This window comes from Anopheles gambiae, chromosome 3 (genome assembly GCF_943734735.2).
Source record: "Anopheles gambiae chromosome 3, idAnoGambNW_F1_1, whole genome shotgun sequence".
Taxonomy (NCBI): Eukaryota; Metazoa; Arthropoda; class Insecta; order Diptera; family Culicidae; genus Anopheles; species Anopheles gambiae.
In genome coordinates, this window is record NC_064602.1 from 45,833,047 (window position 1) to 45,854,772 (window position 21,726).

Below are 21,726 nucleotides of genomic sequence, written 5' to 3' on the forward strand. Positions count from 1 at the left end.
GTGCGTCACGAACAGTGCACGACTACGGAAGATCGTGACCGATCGGGATGAGTTCGTCGGTCGGTTTGCTTAAAAATAAAACCTGTCCTCTTTTGCCTGCGCGGGTCAATTTCGTACTGGCGCCAACCAGCAACCGAACCATACGGTCGTGAGGAAATCTCCCCGTTCTCTCATTTTCTCTCTCACATCAACAACGGACAGGTATCATCGCTTAAGCGTAGCAAGTGAGTTTGGAAATGGGAAGTTTTTCCAGCTCGTTTTCGTTCGTTTCTTTTGGGATTATTTGGATTTTTGGCCATTCTATCGAGTCGCATTGCTGTGATATTGGTGTGTGGACATATGCTGTGATCTTTGGATCGATCATCAGCTTATTGAATATGCATCAATATGTTGTGAATCATTCTAATTACGTTTAAGATCACTCTTACACGTCACAGAACTTTATTTGCAATTTACAAACATAAACCAAACATTTACACACAATCGCAAAACAAAATATATCCATGGACAGTCGTTATACGGGGATCCAAACAAGCTTAGCAATACTAAAATACTAAAAAGATGTAATACCGAAATAAAACCTGAATTGTTCACCTTCACTGAGAGGTATGTCAGTAGTGACTGTAGTACAGCAACTAAAAGATTCATACAAGCAAACGAGAAACACAAAATCTGTTGTTATCATGTTATAACAACATTCACCTTCTGCCCTGACGCTACCAATACTAGCAGAATCTCTTTGGCAATTAGCAGCAAAAACACTTTTCAAGAAACACTAGCGATAGAAAACGTAGCGTGCCACATCGTACGCTTTGCGTGCGATCGATCGCTTGCGCAGCAGCAGGTCAGCAACCTGCTCGAACTTGTCCTCATTGCGCGCATAGTACATTGCCGTATCCTTCTCCAGCTGGGCAATCTTTTCCGGCCGCACCTCAACCATCGACAGGAACTCGGTAAGGTACGGATTGAAACGGAAATAGTGACCGGCCGGTAGCAGATCGCTCAGCACCGTGTGCGCCGCTTCCGTGTCGGTGGCCGAATCGAGAATACGCAGGAACTTTGTCTTCCACGAGCTGGACAACGAAGCTTGGTCGAGTATTTTACGGCTTATAATTTTTTGACCATCGTTCGATTTGCCGCGCGTTCGTCCCGTACCGAACGACACCACACACTGGATGCGATCGTTCGGCCACAGACATTTGGCTTCGTGGATGGCCACGGCGGTAGGATTGTTGTACAGTATGCCACCGTCCTGATGCAGCTGACCGTTCAGCGGGAAGTCACCAAAGTACGCCGGAGCGGCGGATGACGCTCGCACTACCTCCCACAGTCGTGCGGTGTGTGACCCGGCGTACACCGACTGCACGTTCTGAGGGAATGTGTAGTTGCGGAATACATGCGCATCGATGTACTCGTCGCAAACGGTAGTCGATATACAGCAGAACTACGGAATAGAAGGAAGCGACAGCATTTCCTTAGTCGAGAACCGTTTGAACAATGGAGGTTTCGTTTTACCCATGCGTCTTTATCCCACCTTCGGCACATTTGGAAGCATCACCGTGTCGATTATGCGACGGTGGCCCACATGACGTTTCAGTAGCGATTCCCACAGCTCGATATCGTAGTAAGCGTGCGACGAAAACAGGCGCGACGCTCCGGAAAGTTTATCCAGCGTCGTCGGGCGATGGAAGACTTTGTAGGCTATCTTTTTGTAGAGGTGAATGCCTTCGGCAAGGGTTAACCCTTTCTCGGAGGCTAAAAGCAGACGACACAAAGGGGTTAGGCGCAAATCAATCTAAATCCCACACCAACTTACCCAACGCACAAACCAATATAGCTCCAGTCGAGACGCCGCATACTAGATCGAACAGATCGAATATTCTTCGATTCGTGAGTCGTTCCAGTTTGCGTAGCAGTTCCATCACGATTATACCGCGGATGCCTCCCCCGTCAATGCTCAGGATGCGTATCCCCTCGCTTGACAACGGTGGGACGTACCCGAGCAGCGCCAAACCGAGCTTCGCATGCTGCCTTATGGCAGGATCGGTGGAGTGTTCCAGCTCCTTCAGCAGCTCGATTGCGCCTTCCTCTATCGCGAACGCTTTCTCTTGTGGTAGCTTTTCAAACTTTTCCACCAGCTCGTACAGTACCTGCCGCTGCCGATCAACTGGTATTGCCTTGCGGCGCAAATCCAGCAGAGCATGTCGAGTTTGTGACTGATTTTGACGCTGCAATCGAAGGTAAGGTAAGAAAAATCCCTATGATTAGCTGTTGCCACCCTTGCTTTGCCAACCACACGAGAACGGGGATTTGGTTACATTTTGTTGGCGATTGTGATGCCATTGTTGTTGTGGTACGCATCGCGATACCTTTCCGCTGGCAAGTATTGGCGAGCAGATACCTACGGGCATAAACACGTTAGTTTTTATTTTCTTTGAACCGCAGTCCTATTCACGGATTATTTACCAACAGTCCTCCAGCTGGACATTACTTTTACTAAAATTGTTAAAAATTACGACACATTTTCCCAAAACAAATCCCAAACAATTGTTTACAACCAGAGTGACCAGAAATACCGATTTATCTGTCAGTCTGCTCTCGAGTTACGCGGTTCTCGACTTAGGGCTTGGTACTTGTTTCGACGCAGCGTATCGCAACGCATTGCGTGACGCACGCTGGTATCTGTTCGCTGCGTTCTGCATGGATATGTCAACACATTTTACAAAGAAAAACATCAACAAACAGCAATAATGCCTCTTATTTATAGGTTCTGATGTGATTATAATGTTAAATTACAACTGTAAAATCATTTCCAGTTCTGCTCAAAACAGTGCAAAGCATGTTTTCGCTTTATTATTGCACATTGCATACTGACCCGCACACACCTGTTTTGCAGCAATTACGAAATTACTTTCTCTACATTTATTTTGTTTTGTTAATAAAATTATTTAGTAGTCCAATTACACGTCCAATTGCGCTCGAAACAATTTAACGTGAAAAAATATCGATTTTCACCCGATATGATTGAACCATTTTGACAGACGCATCACGACGTGCGTCGAAATAGAAATTTTTCTACTTTGACGCTGCGTCGTGCGTCGTTAACGCATGCGTCTGTCAAATCCCATACATTTTGGTAAAATCGCAACGCATTGCGTCGGAACAAGTACCACTCTCTTACGCGGATTCGGAGATACGCGGTTATGTCAATTTGACAGATCAAATATCAAAACAGTACATTTTGCTTCAAGAAGAAATTTGCTTAAGCAGTCGATTTTGGTATGCTAAAGATCGCTGTTTGAATTCTCCTTTTGCAGTAGATAAATAGCATCAAAGTTGCAGGTGGTCCTACTAAATAGCGCCTTAGCAGCTTCCTTATGCCAGGGTGCTGGGGATTATTTTTCTTTATTTTCAAGCAAGCGTCATCGATGCAATAAACAAAATAATTTGTTTTGTTTGTGTTCATGTGTATATTTTAAAATCTTCAATATTCATAAATTACATGGAATGTATAACAATTTACTGTACAACCACAATCACTTCACTCAAAATTCCTTCTTCAAAGAACTGATCTAACTTATGCAGGAGCAATTAGATGATTGACGGCGTCAGTCTTTGACACTTTGACAAGAACCATCATGTAACGATGTTATGCATTAAAAAAAGCTATAAAGTTCCACCAAGTTCGGTGCGTTTTCTTAACAAGTCTTCAAATTCCATCATGAACCATACACATCAGGCTAACCAGCCACAAGGTTGCAAAGAATATCGAGTGCTTGTTAAAAAGCACGATACTTCCGCAAAGCACTTTTTATCTCTTAACCAGTCACAAAGTGCGACATCAGAACGATTTTTCGTTAAACAGCCTCAAATCAGCTATAGAGTTTGAGCTGGCTATTTGGGCATGGTTTCGCATTGGAGTTATGCATCGCTAGAATTAGAACGGCGATACGATTGTTTAAATACTAAACTCCAATGTTAACCACCAGCACTGAAGCAAGTGAGATTTGAGTAATGGTCGACCTACGTATCTGACCACACGACCATTCATATGGATTTTAGCTCCAAAAGTTAGAAGTATATAGGTCAAGATTAGATGAAACTTTTCGAAACACATTGCAAGAAAAGAACAGCAATGCAATGATGAGTTGTAATACGCCATCTATTGAGCAAACCAATGAAGCTATGGAGCTTTCGTTTCTTTTATTATATGGATATTAGATTTTCCAGTGGTTTAAGCTTAATCTGTGGCACTTATCATTATTGAAACGTATTTTTTATCATTATTTTCAACTTACCAATTTATCAAAATAATCTCAATATCAATCGAAGCACTCGAGTTAGCACTGCCACTGCGACTGGTCCTAAGCGGCTGTGTGGAACCTCGAGAAAAGGGAATCGCCACCACTGAGAAGAAAATGTGCATCTTAGTCCTCCCTTGGCTTAGAATACCTAGTACAATTTTCAGATCGTTACTTCAGAAAGGCCTCATTTGTGTGACCGCTATGAACCAAATCCGATGCATCTTCTTTTAATCTCGAATCTCGAATTTCCGCGTAAGTCAAGTCACGCAAATTTTCAGTCAACAAATTTTCAGTGGTTTTAGCTACTAAATTAATGATTCGATATGATTATGAATGGAGATTACAAATTTACACATTTTGCAATGAATTTTAAAATTCGACCAAAAGAGTCATGTTTTGCTTTTGACCATTTGCTTAAAGAACTGTTAAATTTAGCAAACAGCGTATCTCAGAATCCGCGTATAAGAGGGACTGCGTATCTCGGGGACTACCTGTACAGGTAAAATATTAGTGCTCCTACCGAAATCAGCCAAAATAATCTGGACACACTGACCCTCAGCAACCCTCGCTCAAAACGTCAAAAACCGTCACAATTAATTGTGACGGTTTTTGACGTTTCTAGCGTTGGTTTGGGGATGAACTTTTTTAGAACAAATGTACTAAAATTGCATAATTTCAGGAGACAAATTGTATACGCCACGGTAGCGCCATCTTTATGTGAGTTTTTGAATCTAAAGAAACTGTAGCGCCGTTTTGTATGCAATTTTTAGATAGTTGTTCAGTTTAAATAACGGTACATAATGGACAAAAAAGAAAACATTTAATTTAAGCTGATCTGGAATCATTTTGATTAGTTTTTAAATTAAAGCCTTATTTGTGGAATAAATGATGATTATGGTTGCAATTATTGTTTCAAGTGTAACGTAGTGTCATTAATATTATGTTGAATAGCGCATGCAATATCGCTCAGAAGGCAATGGAAACAGTTAAATTTCAATTTGTTCAAAATCCTGATTGCTAGTTGTAGTTTTTTTTTAATAGAATTTATTGGATTAAGATTCATCTATGTAAACCTATTCAGTAAATTAAAATTATTTTTAATTATTTACCTGTTCGAAACATAACTTATTTACAGGGTTTCCCACGATTTATTGGTTGGTTCCAATCAATTTTTGGTGGGTTCCCACATTTTTTTGGTGCGTTCCCACGATTTTTTAGTCATTTCCCAGAAGTTTTTGGTCCATTTGTATTGATATCCAATCGGAAAATAACAATAAATTATGGGAACGAAGCAAAAATCTATGGGATACGACCAAAAAATCGTGGGAACGCACCAAAAAATCGTGGGAACTGACCAATAAATCGTGCGAAACCCTGTAATTTTCTCAAACAAAGATAACATTATCTTGAAATTGCGCAACTTCAGTCTTATTCAAAGAAAATTTTGCGCCAAAATAACTACATAACACTAAAAGAGCATTACGAAAAATATTGATTTTGTTACATACGATTGCTACACTAGTATCATTAGCGTTGGGATTATCATTTAAATCTATCGACTCAACATCATAAGTATGTACGACCTTCACTTAAAGCCACTGCAATACTCTATCAAAAGTTTTGTTTCGAGTGCTAATATGAATTTAATTCGATTTTCCGTGGTCATCACGAGGGTATGATGGTATACCGAATGCACCGCCGGACACGCTTGGTGAAAATATGTCGCTTTTCTCACATAAATTTTATCCACTAACGATTAATGTTAAATGGACTCACCCCAGTGTGATTAAAGCGATGGTTTCGGTGCAGGGAAGGAAGCAAACGGGTGCCTACCCATCCATACCGGTCAGTGTGGGAGAAAGCGTGCAGTGTAGGTGCTAAGCACACCTCACACCCAGCAGCACGCCCCATGTCGTGAGTCCTTTCTAACGCAAGAACCATTTTCCTGGTTAGGGTATAGGTGAGCGCGTAATGATTGATGTAAATCAAAAGCAGATTATTTTCCGATTGGATCGTTTGACGAGATTAAAGAAGATTGATACACACACACATTCACAATCCGGGTCCGGCAGGACCGATGGTAGGGCAATGGGGCAGCAAACAGGAATTACGGATTGTAGTAAACTGCATCGCACCCAAGGACGATAACAATGCGGATTGTAATGGAATTTAATTTTAACAGTTCTATGTTGTTATGTTGATTGTAAGTTCTAAAACATATTTGTTTAAAATAGCAATTCTATCAGCCAAAGTATCCATTGTGTGTGATTTTCCTTTGTATGTTGTAATTATGATGTGCTACCCTAGAAATGCAATATGCTCACAGCTGTTTTATTAATTTTTTTTTCAGTTTGTTGAATTTCAATTTTGTAAAAAAGACTATTACGACATTTTGATTTTAAGGAGCAGTAGAACTACAATTATCCAGAAACGGATGAATCGGCGGACAGCTTAAACGTTCGCATGAATTTGACAGCTGTTTAATCGTGGCAAACATTAGCAGCGTTGGTCAGGTTGGTATAAAAAACAGTGTCTAATGATACTTTCGAACTTATTTTTTATTGATTAAGATAATTAAATAATCATTGGCATCAATAAACGTGTAGTTATTGATTGCATACTTATTCTACTAATGATGTATCGGTTGGTATCAACACTGATTTGATAATATGGAAAATTGTTAATATAACCAGTGATAGCCTTATTAGACGATGGAAAGTACTGTCATCCTTTGACACAAAAAATCCTGTGTGTGTAATAAGACATGATCATTTTTCTCAAATTTTTCGTCAAATTTATTGTGTTCCTGAGCTTTATCACAAGCAATCAAGAATTGTTTATCTTTCACGTAGATTTTATCAAACACCAACAATAAATTCAAATACTTATATCGACTTCGATTTAAAAATCCTCTTCGGAGCAAATTGGAATTGAGCACGTCGAATTCCGGTTCATAGACCAATAGTTATCTGTCAAATGCTCTCTCTCTCTCTCTTTCTCTCTCTCTCTCTCTCTCTCTCTCTCTCTCTCTCTCTCTCTCTCTCTCTCTCTCTTGTTGACATGCTCACAAAAGAGCACGTCAATGTGACATGGCCCGGTCAACAACAATTCCCTAGGATGCTCGAACCCTGGCTGCAGCCTCCCATCCATGCAGACACCCGATGTCCGTCAGGTCTCGCTTCACCTGGTCCAGCCATCGAGTTTGCTGTGCTCCCCTGCGACTTATGCCGAACTGGAGAACGCTGTCGAACTCCTTCTTGGTGGGTCCTCATGACATGCCCCAGCCATCGTATCCTGCCAGCCTTCGGCACCGTCAGGATGCTCGGTTCGCCGTGCGTTCGTGGTTCATCCTTCTCTTTCACGCTCCATGCTCGAACACACCGCCAAAGACGGTCCCGAGGATGTGTCGCTCAAAGCAGGATGCCTCGCCCAGAGCGTTGACATCCTCCGCTCAGATGGTCCAAGACTCGTGTCCATAGAGGATCAACGGTCAAATCAATGTACGATATATCTCACATTTTGTGAGGTCTCGAAGTCTTCTGGATCTCAACAGTTGGTTAAGCCCATAGTATGCATGATTTTCTTGCAAAATGCGTCTCCGGATTTTGCTGCTGATGACGTTGTCCAAAATAACGACAGCCTCGAGATTGTCGCCGTCATCTAATACACTGCTTCCTAGATGGTCTAAGTCACCGGTAAGCAGGTACTTCGTCTTCGTCGCATTGATTCTCAATCCAATTCTTGCTGCTTCGCGTTTGAGTTGGGTGTACGCCTCACACATCTTTGCTGTTGTCCTGCCAATGATGTCGATATCGATGGTAGAGGATCGTGCCACCGACGTCGTTGTCTAGCCCCGCGCTTCGAATGACATCTTCCAGGACGATTTTGAAGAGCAGACAGGAGAGTCCGTCACCTTTCCTCAGGCCCCTGTGATATTCGAACGATTGATGACCTCTAACAGTCGGATAAACTTCTCAGGGAAGTGGTACCGCTGCATGATGCTCCATAGCTCATTCCGGTCTATGGTGTCGTAGGCCACCTTGAAGTCGATGAACAGGTGGTGCGAAGAGAACTGGCGCTCTCGGCACTTCTGGAGGATCTGCAACAGAGTGAAAATTTGGTCGGTGGTGTTCGAGCAATCCAACCTGTCGCTCTTTTTGTAGACTGGGTGAATAACACCCAGCTTCCACTCCTCCGGTAGTTCCTCTCAGACTTTCGCGATCGCGCTCTCCGGCCCCATCTAGAAGAACTCGGCCGCCAGTCCATCGCTGCCGGCAGACTTATTGCTCTTAAGCTGCTTGATGGCGCTGGCAATCTCATCCAGAGATGCGGGGGGCATCTCGTCGGCCGCGCCGTGCCTCTTTCAAGCTCCTGTAGAACAAGCGGGTGTCCCCTGACTGGGCAAGCTGCTCCAACAGCTGTTCATCTGACCCTTTAACACGGCGCTGCTTGGCCAGGAAGAGCAGGGTTTGCTGTTTCCTCAGGCGTTTCTTCACTATTTCTCCTCGGATAGTGCTCGTCTGCATTCTTCGTCGAACCATTCCGTTTTCTCTCTACGTGGTATGCGGCCGATCTTGTGTTCGGCTGCAGTGCCGATGGCTCGTTCCACTATACGCCAGTGAACTGTGAGGGGCATCGCGGCGATGTTGTTGTCGGCCGGAAGCGCTTTCCTGAGCGCCCCCTCCGCCACATCAGCACACTTCAACCGGTCCAGGTTGAGCCTTAGGATGGGCTAACTCCGTTGGTTGTTAACCATGGAGAGTTCCTGGCGCAGCTTTACCATGACCAGGAAATGGTGCGAGTCGACGTTTGCACCTCTATACGTTTTAACGTCGATAATATCCGAGAAGTACCTGGTCGTGGTCATTTGGGTCAGAACGTGGTCGATTTGGGACTTTGAATCACCCCTCAGGTGTCTACAGGTGTAACTAAGGCGGTGTGCATGCTGGAAGAAGTTGCTGCGGATGCTCATGTGCTTGGAGGAGGTAAAGTTTATCAGCCTGAGGCCGTTGTCGTTTGTCAGCTGGTGGACGTTGAAACGCAATTGCTAAATGACAGAAAAATACCAAACCAAGGTGACAGTACTTTCCATCGTCTAATAAGCCTATGACTATTATCTGTAGAAATCGATTAGCTGGCAACGTTCCGGACCGGAGCACCCCGGATAATCGACGCTCTTTTGTATATGCTTATTCATTACGCTTTTCTTGAATGATTTGTTTGAATTAAATCGCGTTTCACTATTTGTAGGAGTCGGTTATTTGTAGGAGTTTCAAAAGCTAGGCTTTTTATAGCTATACAGTAGAACCTCTCATAACGAGCCAATCTAAATACTAAAAAATACCTCATTCGTTTTCTATAAACATTTTTGGGAGGTAATCTGACATCTAGATCACGATCACGAACATTGAGCCTTTATTTAATTTTGATTATCGCTTAGGCAAATAAGTTTCGATACTAAGAATCGATTAATATACAACTATTTCCTGGAGAAGAAGTACCGTATAATTGTGCACAAGTGTGTAGTATATTGACGAGTGTTTTTTGCGTTTGATTCTAAACTTTGATCAACGCATGATGTAAGGTAAAGCGGGGCAAAATGGGCATGTGGGGCAAAATGGGCAACTTCTATTTAAGCATTATTTCACTAAAAAGATACATTCCAATGCTCGAAAGTTTTATAGCCCTTTAATATCAAATAACTAAGAAAAATGCAAAATAAGATATAGTAGAATATTGAAGTCATTTTTGTCACTTCGAAAATAAGCTTAAACCAGTGTCACAGGGATGCGTGGAAGGTTTACAAGGTTTATTTTTGAAGGAATGACATTTCTATAGAATTTGTCTGAAGAAAGCAAGGAGATTGAATGCGTATTTTGTATGTATTGAATGCGTAGGAGATTGAATGACTAATATAACAAAAAATACAAAAATGCTTTACGTGGGGTAAAATGGGCAGTTACGCTTGGAGCAAAATGGGCAGATGCTTATGACATATGGCGCTTGGTGAAGGTATGGTGTTGTATTTGTCCCCACAATAATGGTAACAGGCACAGCTTCAAAAGATTCGATTTTGCAGTTTGAAACGTGTAAAAACTGTTTTAATATTGATAACATATTTTTGGAAGATTTTTAAGGGCTTTCCTGAACAGCGAAACAAAAGATAGGACGAGAATACATTTCAGCGAAACGTGCGCAAATGCATAGACCATTGCCTAAGCGCAGTTGTTGCACATATTGTTTACATATGCCATATTTGCCCCAGGGTTATGCCTATTTTGTCCCACATAGCTTCTCGTAAAACATAAACTTTTATTTCAAACTTTGTTCATGTGTTTAAGTTATTTTCAGGATATGTGGCAATTTTATGTTGCCTATGTGTAGGCATGTAATAATGTAAGAATAATTTGTGTTTTGTGACTTATTCAAAGGAATATTCAGTAAACTGCTTAACATGCCCATTTTGTCGCGATTTCCCCTACCAATGGCTATTATTATGAAGGGACCGGTTTGGTGATACATTCGTCAACTCGTATACAACTTAACAACATGCCCGTCGTGGGTTCAAGCCGCGAATGGACCGTGCTCCCTTACGTAAGACTATCCTGCTATGTGTACTCAGTAAGTAACTGAAAGCCACACTCACTAGTAGTACAGACAGGCCTTGACCGACAACGGTTGTGTTGTACCAAAGAAGAAGAATAAGACGTATTATGAAGACATTTTTCATATTTTTAGCTTCCTATATGCACTTTCTACCAGCATATTTTTGATTCTGGAATCAATTATTTTATTTCTACTTTACTTTTATTAATAGAAATTATATGGGCATGAAATAATTATTATAAGAGCAAAAGTCTCTCGCATAACGAGCATTTCGCATAACGAGTGAATCGCTGGAACGGATGAAACTCGTTATTCACTGTAAATTTACAATAAATAAAACCAAATATTAGTAAAACTACAACAACATGTAAACTAGAAACAAACACAAATAAAGAAAACTAACCAGTAATATAAAAACGATACAACTGTTGCAATGTAATCCATCTAAACCTGTGTCTGTTTCTCAACCTTTTCGTTCGTCAGCGACATCACTTAGCAATTATAAAGAATGTTGTTTTTTTATATACAAATACACGTGGAAAATCTATTCTCATATGTTGCATTTGTTCAAAACATCACATCAGTAGAGCCACCTTCTGTCGTTTCAGCTCAGTGATTTTCATTTAGCACTTTGTAAATAAAAGGGAAGCTAATTAGTTCGCGCATACAAGCGCACCCTAAGGCCTGCACCGTTGCATACGTCGTTGGTTAATTAGGATGCAATGCGTACGGGTTGCATGGTGTTTTTACAGGCACCTGTGGTTTCAATTAGCACATTATGCTGGTGGTTCAGATGGAAAGAAAATTGTTCTTGTTTGGAAGCATGGAGCATAAGATTCATCTCTGGCGCAAAAGTTGTATGTGTAATGTGTCACCGTGCAACCAGATACATCGAGACAATTTCACGCCGTGAAGCGTGAAAAGGGTAGCCAAAATCAACATGGCTGAAATATTTCACGCCTAAATGTATGTTCCCAGCTGTCATTCTGTATGGTGCGTTGACTTTCGATGAAATGCCAAAATTTGCACGCGCCCATACAATATCAAAATATTCACCGTGAAACTGATTGTTTTTGTGTGGACTTCTCATCAAATATATGTCATCAATTTTGGGTTCAGGCGTCACGGCGCGACACCATTTGGCGGAATGTCTAGTTGCACGGTAACAGAGAAAAAATATTTTAAAGATCCTAATGCGCACGTGTGCAGCAGTGCAGTGGAATGCAATGACAAATCCCAAGAAATTTCGTTCGCCCTATCTTCCACCTACCTTCAGTGCATTTCGATACTGTCCTATGATATTTATGCAACCTCATTTACTTATGGCGAGTAGCACGTTCTGCACGTTACTTTTAATATTAGCTCAAGGTGCATCCGCGCAGCAATTCGTAGTGGCATTTTCCTTTTGCCGTAAAAGAGGATAATGCATGTATGTTTGGGTTTATCATTGAACTAATGCGATAACGGAAAAAAACAAACAACACGACTATAGAAATGTATGCAGTGTAATGAAGTGCAGACTTGATCGATCAGCTGTAAATAACTGTTGTGATTATTAACGATTTCTTTCACATTTCATGACATTTTAGAAATGCAATGGATACACGGGAGAGTAGTACCCGTAGTACAGTCGTAAGCTCGAATGGCTAAACAATATGCCCGTCATTGATTCATGTCTAGAATGGATTATTTCTCCAGCAAGAAGCAAGGATTGACTATCCGGCTGTGTGGTACTGATTAAGTTTCGAAAGCCTGCAGCGACTGGCATGTCCGCATAGGACGTTACGCCAAAACGAAGAATCGATACGTTTACCAAATAATTGATTTAGTTGAAAGAAAAACATTACAATTCACGAGCATCAAAAATACAGGGTTTTCCAAGTCAGTTTCGAATGTAGACGTTGTTATTCACCGCGTGCGTGTTAATCCACATCAATCGGATATTTCATTTCCATAATCGTTTTTTTTCATCAGCATGATTTTCAACACATAACAAAGAACTGTAAAACCCTGTATTTCCCCCTAAAACTTACTGTTACCGATCATGCGAAGATAGCTTGTGCAGCTTGTGCCTGGAAACAATACCACCTATTTAATTTTCAATTACCTTTACAGGGTTTTCTAAGTCAATTTCTAATGTGCACATAATTGTTCACAACATTCAAGATGTTTTTCAACATCTCAAATGATGTATTTGCTTCATAATGAAAACTCAGTTTCAACACATGATTTTCAACACATAACAAAGAACTTTCAAACACAATCCAGCTTAAGTCGTGTTGAAAATCATTCTGAAGAAATTTAAAAATTATTATGACGGAAATGAAACATCAACCTGAATGTAGATTAACATCTTACACGCGATGAACACCAATGTTTACATTTGTAAGTGACTTGGAAAATCCTGTTAAAAATGGGAGGATTACAAAAATGCACCTCACGTTTGTGGTAATTAGCCAAAAACCACTTGAAATATACTAACATTGTAATGTATCTTTTATTCATTATGTTTTAATTGTAGACAATTTTTTTTCTTTTTTTTTTTTTTTTTTTTGGCTCAACAACCGATGTCGGTCAAGGCCTGCCTGTACCCACTAGTGGTCTTGGCTTTCAGTGACTAATTGATTCCCCCCCATAGCAGGATAGTCAGTCCTACGTATGGCGGCGCGGTCTATTTGGGGATTGAACCCATGACGGGCATGTTTTTAAGTCGTACGAGTTGACGACTGTACTACGAGACCGGCTAGTCGACGAGAGTAGACAAATAGGCACTTATAAAGAAGATAGCAAAACATTCATAATTTTTTCAATAATAGTATTTATAAGAGAGATGTGAGAGCATTGGCACGATCTCTTTGCCGTTATCGAGTCTGACTCTGTGAACGTTCACCATTCTGCTAGCATCCAGAAAAAATAATCGATGGTTCGCACGCCTTTGTACGGAAAATGGAGTAGAAAAAATCATATACATATTAAATGGTCTGTTATGCAAATATTGCGAGTTACTTCGTTTGAAATATGTTTGAATTAAATAGTTGAGACTCAATAATATTTATTAATAATATCACAATAATGTAAATTAAAATAGGCGAAGCAGAGAGACTTCATCAAAGCTGTGGTTCATGGAACACGGTTATAACATTACAATAATATAATGAAGTAAAATGAACCCGCTGGGATTGAGTGATATCTGAAGCCATCATGTGCTCGTACACACATTTTTTCCACATAAAAATTAATGTCACCGGATATAGCTTTTGCAGCCTGGAAACAATACAACCAATTCAATGTTCCATTACCTTTAAGCTAAACTACTTGCTATATCAGTAACAACGCTTTAATAGGGTTTGATTCAGACCCAATCCTTCGACTAGAGAATTCTTCTACCGAGGCTAAAAATGTGTTAATCTTTAATGTCGATAGAAATGTGATACAAATAATGTGTTATCACATATTTCCTACGTTTGAAACCTAATTCCAGCAAAAGAAAATATATAAAATGATGTCAATTGATATTAAAACAACCGTCGCGAACATCGCTGGGCAACACTTTTGCATTTCAATAATTCACTCCAAATTAAACCCCCGCATAGATGAAAAATTGTTCATAAAAACTCTAATCTGCTAACTCTAATCGGCTGAGATATGAAAACTTGTCTGAATTTAATTATTTTTCACTAGCCGAACAGTACGAATAATTAGGTTAGAGTATTGAAATTGAGCATACATCTAACAGATTGGGAAGTATGATACACATTTAATAATTTTTCATTTTTACGTACAGAACTGCTAACCCCTTTTTGATGTTAGAAGTTTTCCAATAATCAAATGTTTATTCTATAAATATTTTTTTTTAAATTGTCTCCTCATCTACGGTTTTTTTCTTCTATCAACGCTATAGCCGATCAATGTTATTGCGAGAAAGTTAGATAAAGCTCGCGATCCGCACTCGATATACGAGCCGAACTTTGCCAACCCCTGACTTAAAGCGATCGACGAATGGTGTCTACATCTATTTATTTTTCTGAATGTGTACATAGTGAAAGAAATATCGGAGCATTCCATCAACATTGGTCAAATTCTTCATCTTTGGCCGTGTAGAAATCGTTCAACAAACAAACCGTTTTCAGCGATCGTTATCACCATCTTACCACGTCTTCATTCGTAGAAGACGCGTTTTTTGTTGCTGTTGTAGATCGTACAATAATTGAATGATGAAGGTTACCCTAAGCCGCCCGTAACCATCTCCGATCCATATCTAAATTGATCGTTTGAGAGCTAAGCATTCCAGCTGAATCTGATTTTGATTACGTTCGTTTTTTCCTTCTGCTCTATCTTCAGGTAAGTAAAAACCAGCAACCATTGTAGCACGCGCACGACACACTAAGTGCGACATCTATTATCCTTGCGTTTTGGGCAATTGTTCATGATTTTTTTGTGATCATAGCTTGAGCAAATAGGCGCAAACTATGAAACATTTAATTTCAGCCATTTTTGAACACATTTTGTTTAATGCATCTACGTAACATTACATTAACAAACAAGACATAGAGCGGTACACATGGATCATCTTCTTTTTTATCAACATTAAAACTTGAGTAGCTTCTAAACAAGCACGTGCTTGCCTCATTTCTTTTCTTTCTTACCGCTTCGTGTCCTTTGCGTGGGTTCTTAAGATCTTTTTGAATCCTGCCGGGCGTTCATCGGCTACTTGCACAACGGATGGTCGACGATTAATGGGCCAGGTGCTACCGGTTGCCTACGCTGCCGCCACCCTGCTGACAAGCTAACAACAAAAGAACACCCCAAAGGATCGGGGCGAGGTTTAGATTGAACCGTACCGTTTGGTCGACGAAGCGTGCGCATACGCTACGGCCCAACACGTGAACGCTCTGCTGGTCCGATGTGGGAGGTAATAAAATCAATTGATTTATGCTGCTGAGCAGATGCTACTTCTAATATTAATGATGTTTTCGATTTGAGACGTGAAATGTTTGTCTGGGTTTGATTTAAATCAAATCGCACTAATAAACGATACAATAATTCGAGTGTAGTCAATTTTAAAAATCCGTTTTTTTAAATGAGCGTTAGCGTTAGAGTAAAATATTACAATATTACATCTAACGCTAACTTAAAGTTTTATTATTGCAATCATTATAATTTCTTCGAAAGCCTATTTTTTAAGTCAAGACCATGAAAGGACCCATGAAAAGTCAAAAATCGATTATTTTTAATTTATTAACTAACATTCATTCCTAACATTCACTATTTCCTACACTTTTCAAATTGTTACATTCAATTACACTTCTCCCGGTATCATTTCTGCAATACATAATTAAATAATAGCCAAAAAAAGTGTAAACAAAAGGTGTTTGGCTGCCACTGCACAGTGGGTAATTTGAACAAATGCCGGAATAAAACTGTAAGACACGAGTACTTGTTGCATGAAATATGAAACCGCGTAAACTAGTGATGAATGTTAACATTCAACATATTTGATTGGTATTATTGTTATATCGAAGAGATAGTGCTGCTGCTATTTATGTTTAAATATTGGACTAGACAGTATTTTTTAAAATAATTTTTAAGAAAAAAAAAACAATATTCCATAACTTTTGTGGCGAGCTCCGTCGCAGCGATTTATTTCGCCAAATGACAGTCAATGGTGTAGATTACAATATGTAGAACATATAACCTTGGGAGCTCTTGAGACTTATTTTGTTAGGTAGAGCATATGACAGAATTTCCATAATTGACATTGAATTATGCATATTAATATTAATTTATTAATATTAAAGATGTCAAACTTTGATGATTTTTAACTTCTATCCTTAGGTATCGAAACCGGTTTCATCCCAGCAAATGTCCGCTGTGTACTGAAATAAAAACAAGAACGATCTGGCACTCAAATGATAAGTACTTTCAATCGCTCAATTGATTTTTTCGTCGTAGCTTTTAAACAATCTTAAAATGCACAAAGCGCATGCGGTTTCGGCAGTAATTTCAGTACTCAACCGGAACATGTTTTAGATATAATAACTAGATATGAAAATAACCATTTGTATCAGAATGACCACTTCATCTTCTTTATGTACGCATTGAGATACTCCCAGTTTATTGGCCAATAAGTTGTTAATAGAATGCTTAACCTTACATAGAAAAGCCAAACGATGAAATAAACATCTGGTGCTGGTTCTCTCTTTGTTGGTAACCCTATCCTGTTCGATAAAAAAAATGCAAAAGTGTTGTCCATGGAGCAGCCAAGACATGCGAAAAGATTGACACATTGTTATCCTGAAGGAAGTCATAAGCTAACTATGCAGGAACTCCGGACTTACACAGGCCTCATAAAAAAATTCCGCGAAATTAGAGTCTTTTCTTTTCTAAACAGATTGGACAGTACGAATGGCGAACACCTGTTTTGCATTTTACATTGTAACAAACGTTCTTTTATTATTTGCAACTCTATGATAAAAAGTTGCGTAAGTTTATAGTAGCAGTTTTTATAGTTGCGTTACTATAGCCTAAGTTACCCCTCAAAATAGGCAAAAGTTAATAAATTATCCCGTGGGGGCGGTCCCGTGGCACAGTCGTCAACTCGTACGACTCAATAACATGCCCGTCATGGGTTCAAGCCCAGAATAGACCGTCCCCCCGTAGCAAGGATTCACTATCCGGCTGCATGGTAATGAATTAAGCCTTGAAAGCCTGTATAGACCGACATGTCCGCCGCGTAGGACGTTACGCCAAATAGAAAAGATAGAAGTAATAAATTATTTGATTTAAAAAATTAAGTACAAGACATTTAACAAAAGTGTACACAACTTTCAAATTAAGCAACAACAACAACAAAAAATAGACAACGTAAAACAACGCACTTTAAATGATTTCAAAGGGCTTCCCTAAATATTACCGCTTGGGGAGCCTCCTTGGCATATGTTCCGCACGTGACTGCAAGCAACACGGATCAACATGCACGGACCGCGATGACTACTTTGTCTAGAAAAAATGCTACTGCTAAATGAAACACAAACTATGGACTGTTTTGGTCGGAATATCTAAATACATTGTAAGTGTGTGCCATATTGTACCTATCTCAAGTTTTTTTGAACGATTTAATGTTCACGCTGGATTACAAATGTTTCAAGTTCAAACGATTTTTCAACTGACTTATACGTGTGCTCTGCTGTCCAGGAACAGTATGCGTTCTGAAGTGTATGTGGCTTAAATACTTCCTATACATACACACTCGCAAAGTCCGTACTTGCACTTCATTTGAAGTATTTGGGATAGAGAAAGCGCAACTCTTAACCCACCCACGATTACTTCCAGGATCCAAAATCCTTACCAAGGTGTGATTCTGCACATACTTTACCATTACGATAAACATCCGCCAAAACTCAACCTTTCGCTCACCCCCCTTTATCATATCCGGCATGAAAAAGTCAAAGCTAAAGTTCCCCAAGTTCACGCACACGAGCTTTTGTGTAGTGTATTGTGGTAGCGAAAGGAAAGCATTTTCATATTTACCGCTTCCTGTTCCTGTACTTACATTCCACAACTGGAATTGAGAAGGAAAAGGTAAAGCAAACCCGCCCCAGCCGCCAACTGCAATGAAGGTGCGAAAGAACGTATCCGTTTTATTTCGGTCGATTAAGGTGCGGAATGGCTGAGAATAAGGAGCTGAGGTTTGGAGGCAAGAAATACCTTGTGGACCCTTTAGCTATACATGTATCCCGTCCCGCCCAATCCCCATTCACCTTCCTATAGAAGCGTACACAACCGCAAGTAGTTCAAAAAGCGACCATTATTATCAACGCCTCGTTGCGATGGCCTCCAGTACGGATGCCGGTTGAGGTGATGAGGTCTGACTACTTTATTGCTGTTCTGGCTGTTAGCATGAGCGTGTGTTATGTGTGTGTGTACTGGTACCGGTGCTTTGATGGAAAGGGGGGGAAGTCGGGTCCATTTCTTGTGGAAGAGTGTGTGATGATAATATTTGACTCGGGAAGGAAAGTACGTAAATGTCGATTTTCCGCTCAAACCCAGGACCAGCGAAGTTCGGCTTCTTACCATTCGTCGTGTGCAAGCTAATATTCAAATATTTAGTTACAGTTGCGTATGCATCGTTGAAGTTTTAAATGAATTAGTAGACGGTCTTTCAGAAATGGTTGCTGCCATCCAATGATCAGTGGTTTCCCTATGCACTCTCACGTTCAGTGGATTAGACAAGCTTTTTTTGCATTTCATCTATTCCTTCAAAGTGATGATATGTGATAAAAATAGACACCAGGAATGGACATGCAGTTGACATATGTGATGATGTAAAGGTAATTAGGGATGAAATAGTATCCGGAAATGAAACGGTAACGAAGTAAACGGTAAGTATATCGTAAGCAATGATTTGCAAAATTGACTTGCAACAAACAACAAGTAGGAAATTGTGTTTTGGATATTGGCGCATGTCTGCACAGTTTTACCAAGAAAGGTTTTGAGTAGATTTACTAGGCAAATGGACACATTTCAAGCATAGTGTAATGAATAAAACTAGTTAAAATTGATTTAAAAAAAACACCAGTACCGTTTCTAACCTTCATTCTTGGTCAAATAATATTTCTAAATCAATGTATCGATAAATAAAAAATGCTCATAATATGATTTTAACCGTCGAGGTTAAGCGTCCGTGAGACATTAGTATTTGGAGAGCATTTAGCGAGAGAACCAAAATCCAAATACAGCTGGGTTTCAAGATACATGATAGTAATGCTTAGTAGTGATACATGTTTTATAAAAAGTTTTCGTCGGGAAAAATATTTATACTCAGGTTTGAGACAAAGTAGCTAAACATCAGAGTTGATTTTTGTTATGCAATGAAATTCTGAAAATAGCCTTTAACATGACTTCTTTACCCCATGTCCCTTTAAACACGGACTTCATTGGAAAAAAACGAAATCTAAAACGAGAATCAAATCGGTGGAATAATGAAGTCAAAATAAAAACGTGTCTGAATCGGGTTAAGATTGTGTTTTCTCGCTATTCTAATGAGAAATCCGTAGTTTTCGAACGAGATAATTGTCGCACTGTCACGCACTGCACCAGCTACATACTAGTGATGGGTAAATTCAGCAAAAATCTGGAATCGCTTCCGAATGACTCCGCCAAAATCGGAAATGGTTCCGGAAGGTAGGTGCAAAATTCCGATCTCAGAGTCGTCCAGAGCCTTCCGGAGCCGCTAGTCGGTAGCCGGTGCCGGTCGGAGCAGTCGGAACCGTTGGAACCGTTGGAGCAGTCGGAACCGTTGGAGCCGTCAGAGCCGGTTGGAGCCGACGAAGCCGGTTGGAACCGTCCGGAGCCACTAGTAGTCGTAGCCGACGGAGTCGGTTGGAGCCGTAGGAGTCGTTCAGGCTTGTAACGACTTCAGGCTGTTACAACGACTCCGACGGCTCCAACCGGCTTCGTCGGCTCCAACCGGCTTCGTCGGCTCCAACCGGCTCCGTCGGCTCCAACGGCTCCAACGGTTCCGACTGCTCCGACCGGCTCTGGACGGTTCCGACTGCTCCGACCGACTCTGGACAGGTCCGGACGTCACCGATGGCTCCGGACGGCTTTGACGGCTCCAGACGGCTCCGACGGCTCCGGACGGCTCTGACGGCACCGGATGGCTCCGAACGGCTCCGACGGCTCCAGGTGGAATCGACGGTTTGAATTTGTCGGAATCGGAGCCGGAGTAGTAATGCTCGGAAATGATTCCGAGCCGTGGGTGCGATTCCGATGACCCATCACTACTACACACCGTTCAAAATGACTGAGTGTATGCAAATGATTAGGATCACCATTTCTAAATCCAATATCAACATTCCTCGGTAGAAAATTGCAACATCAGGGGAAGTTTTGGAGTCAGTACTCTACTGTAAAAAATGCACCAGGCTAATTGTTTTGCATTAAAAACAGTTCCGCATGATTAATAACTGTTACAGTATGGTCACTTTAGATATAGCTCCTTACAATCGTTTTCCTGATCATATCATTGTACTTCTGCTTGCGACAAGAAACGATGTTCTTTGCTGGCTGTGTTGAAAGGCCGCATCGGTCACATAGTTGGCATACATTAAGGATATTTGTTTAGCTGTCTTATGTAGAGTATTTACGACTAAAAGCTATAGACATATTGCGCAAAAGAAGTTCAAAACGATTCAATTCGTGTTTTACTTGTTTACTTGTTTTACTCGACCACTTGCCAAAGGACAGACAGCTTTTAAGCTCACCCTAATAACGTTAAATCTCGAAAATAATAACACGATTACCGTTTAGCACGTATGCACATGTTGTGCATGTAGAGAGAGAGCATCAATGCCTGGCTTAAAAGCATTCGCTCAGAGTGTTCATTTACGCCGGCGTTCCTTTTATGTCAATTGCTGTGAAAGCATCTTGAATCCATTAGACAGTATAGAGTATTTCCTCGTTCTAAAGGTTTGGCTTTATTGCTTCGGCTGTTTGTATGAGTGTGTGCACGTTCTTTTTTTCTTCTCCTGTTTATCATATTAACAAATTCGTACAGCTCGCAAACGATCAAGATGGAATGTTGCCAATGTGTATGCATCGAGGTAGAACTAAACCGATTTCCCCCACACAGAAGCCGGTCGATGTTGCGATTCCGATAGACACAGCTTAGGCAGAGGCTGCTTTAGCCACATACTGGCCCTTAAGCATTTTCAGCTGCAATTTCGTACGATGAAACAGGTCCATCTATGGGTAAACAAATGGCAAAAAGTACGGTATGACCCTTTTCAAAAGGTACAATTACGCTCTTTCTAAC

General features: G+C 40.6%; 1 protein-coding gene across 3 annotated transcripts in view; it reads right to left on the reverse strand.

Annotated features, from left to right (window-relative positions):
* Nucleotides 1-388: 388 nt before the first annotated feature.
* The window catches only part of LOC1279373 (calcium-independent phospholipase A2-gamma), a 124,865-nt gene continuing 103,527 nt past the window's right edge, over nucleotides 389-21,726 (reverse strand). The window contains exons 1-5 of one of the 3 annotated variants that reach the window (XM_061660487.1): nucleotides 2,467-3,087; nucleotides 2,319-2,401; nucleotides 1,817-2,228; nucleotides 1,535-1,755; nucleotides 389-1,444 (exon numbers count right to left, since the gene is read on the reverse strand). In XM_061660487.1, coding sequence (XP_061516471.1) covers nucleotides 776-1,444; nucleotides 1,535-1,755; nucleotides 1,817-2,228; nucleotides 2,319-2,401; nucleotides 2,467-2,488 — 1,407 coding nt within the window. In that variant the 5' untranslated portion in view covers nucleotides 2,489-3,087 and the 3' untranslated portion in view covers nucleotides 389-775. The other 2 variants (XM_319089.5, XM_061660488.1) reach the window with 2 other exon arrangements.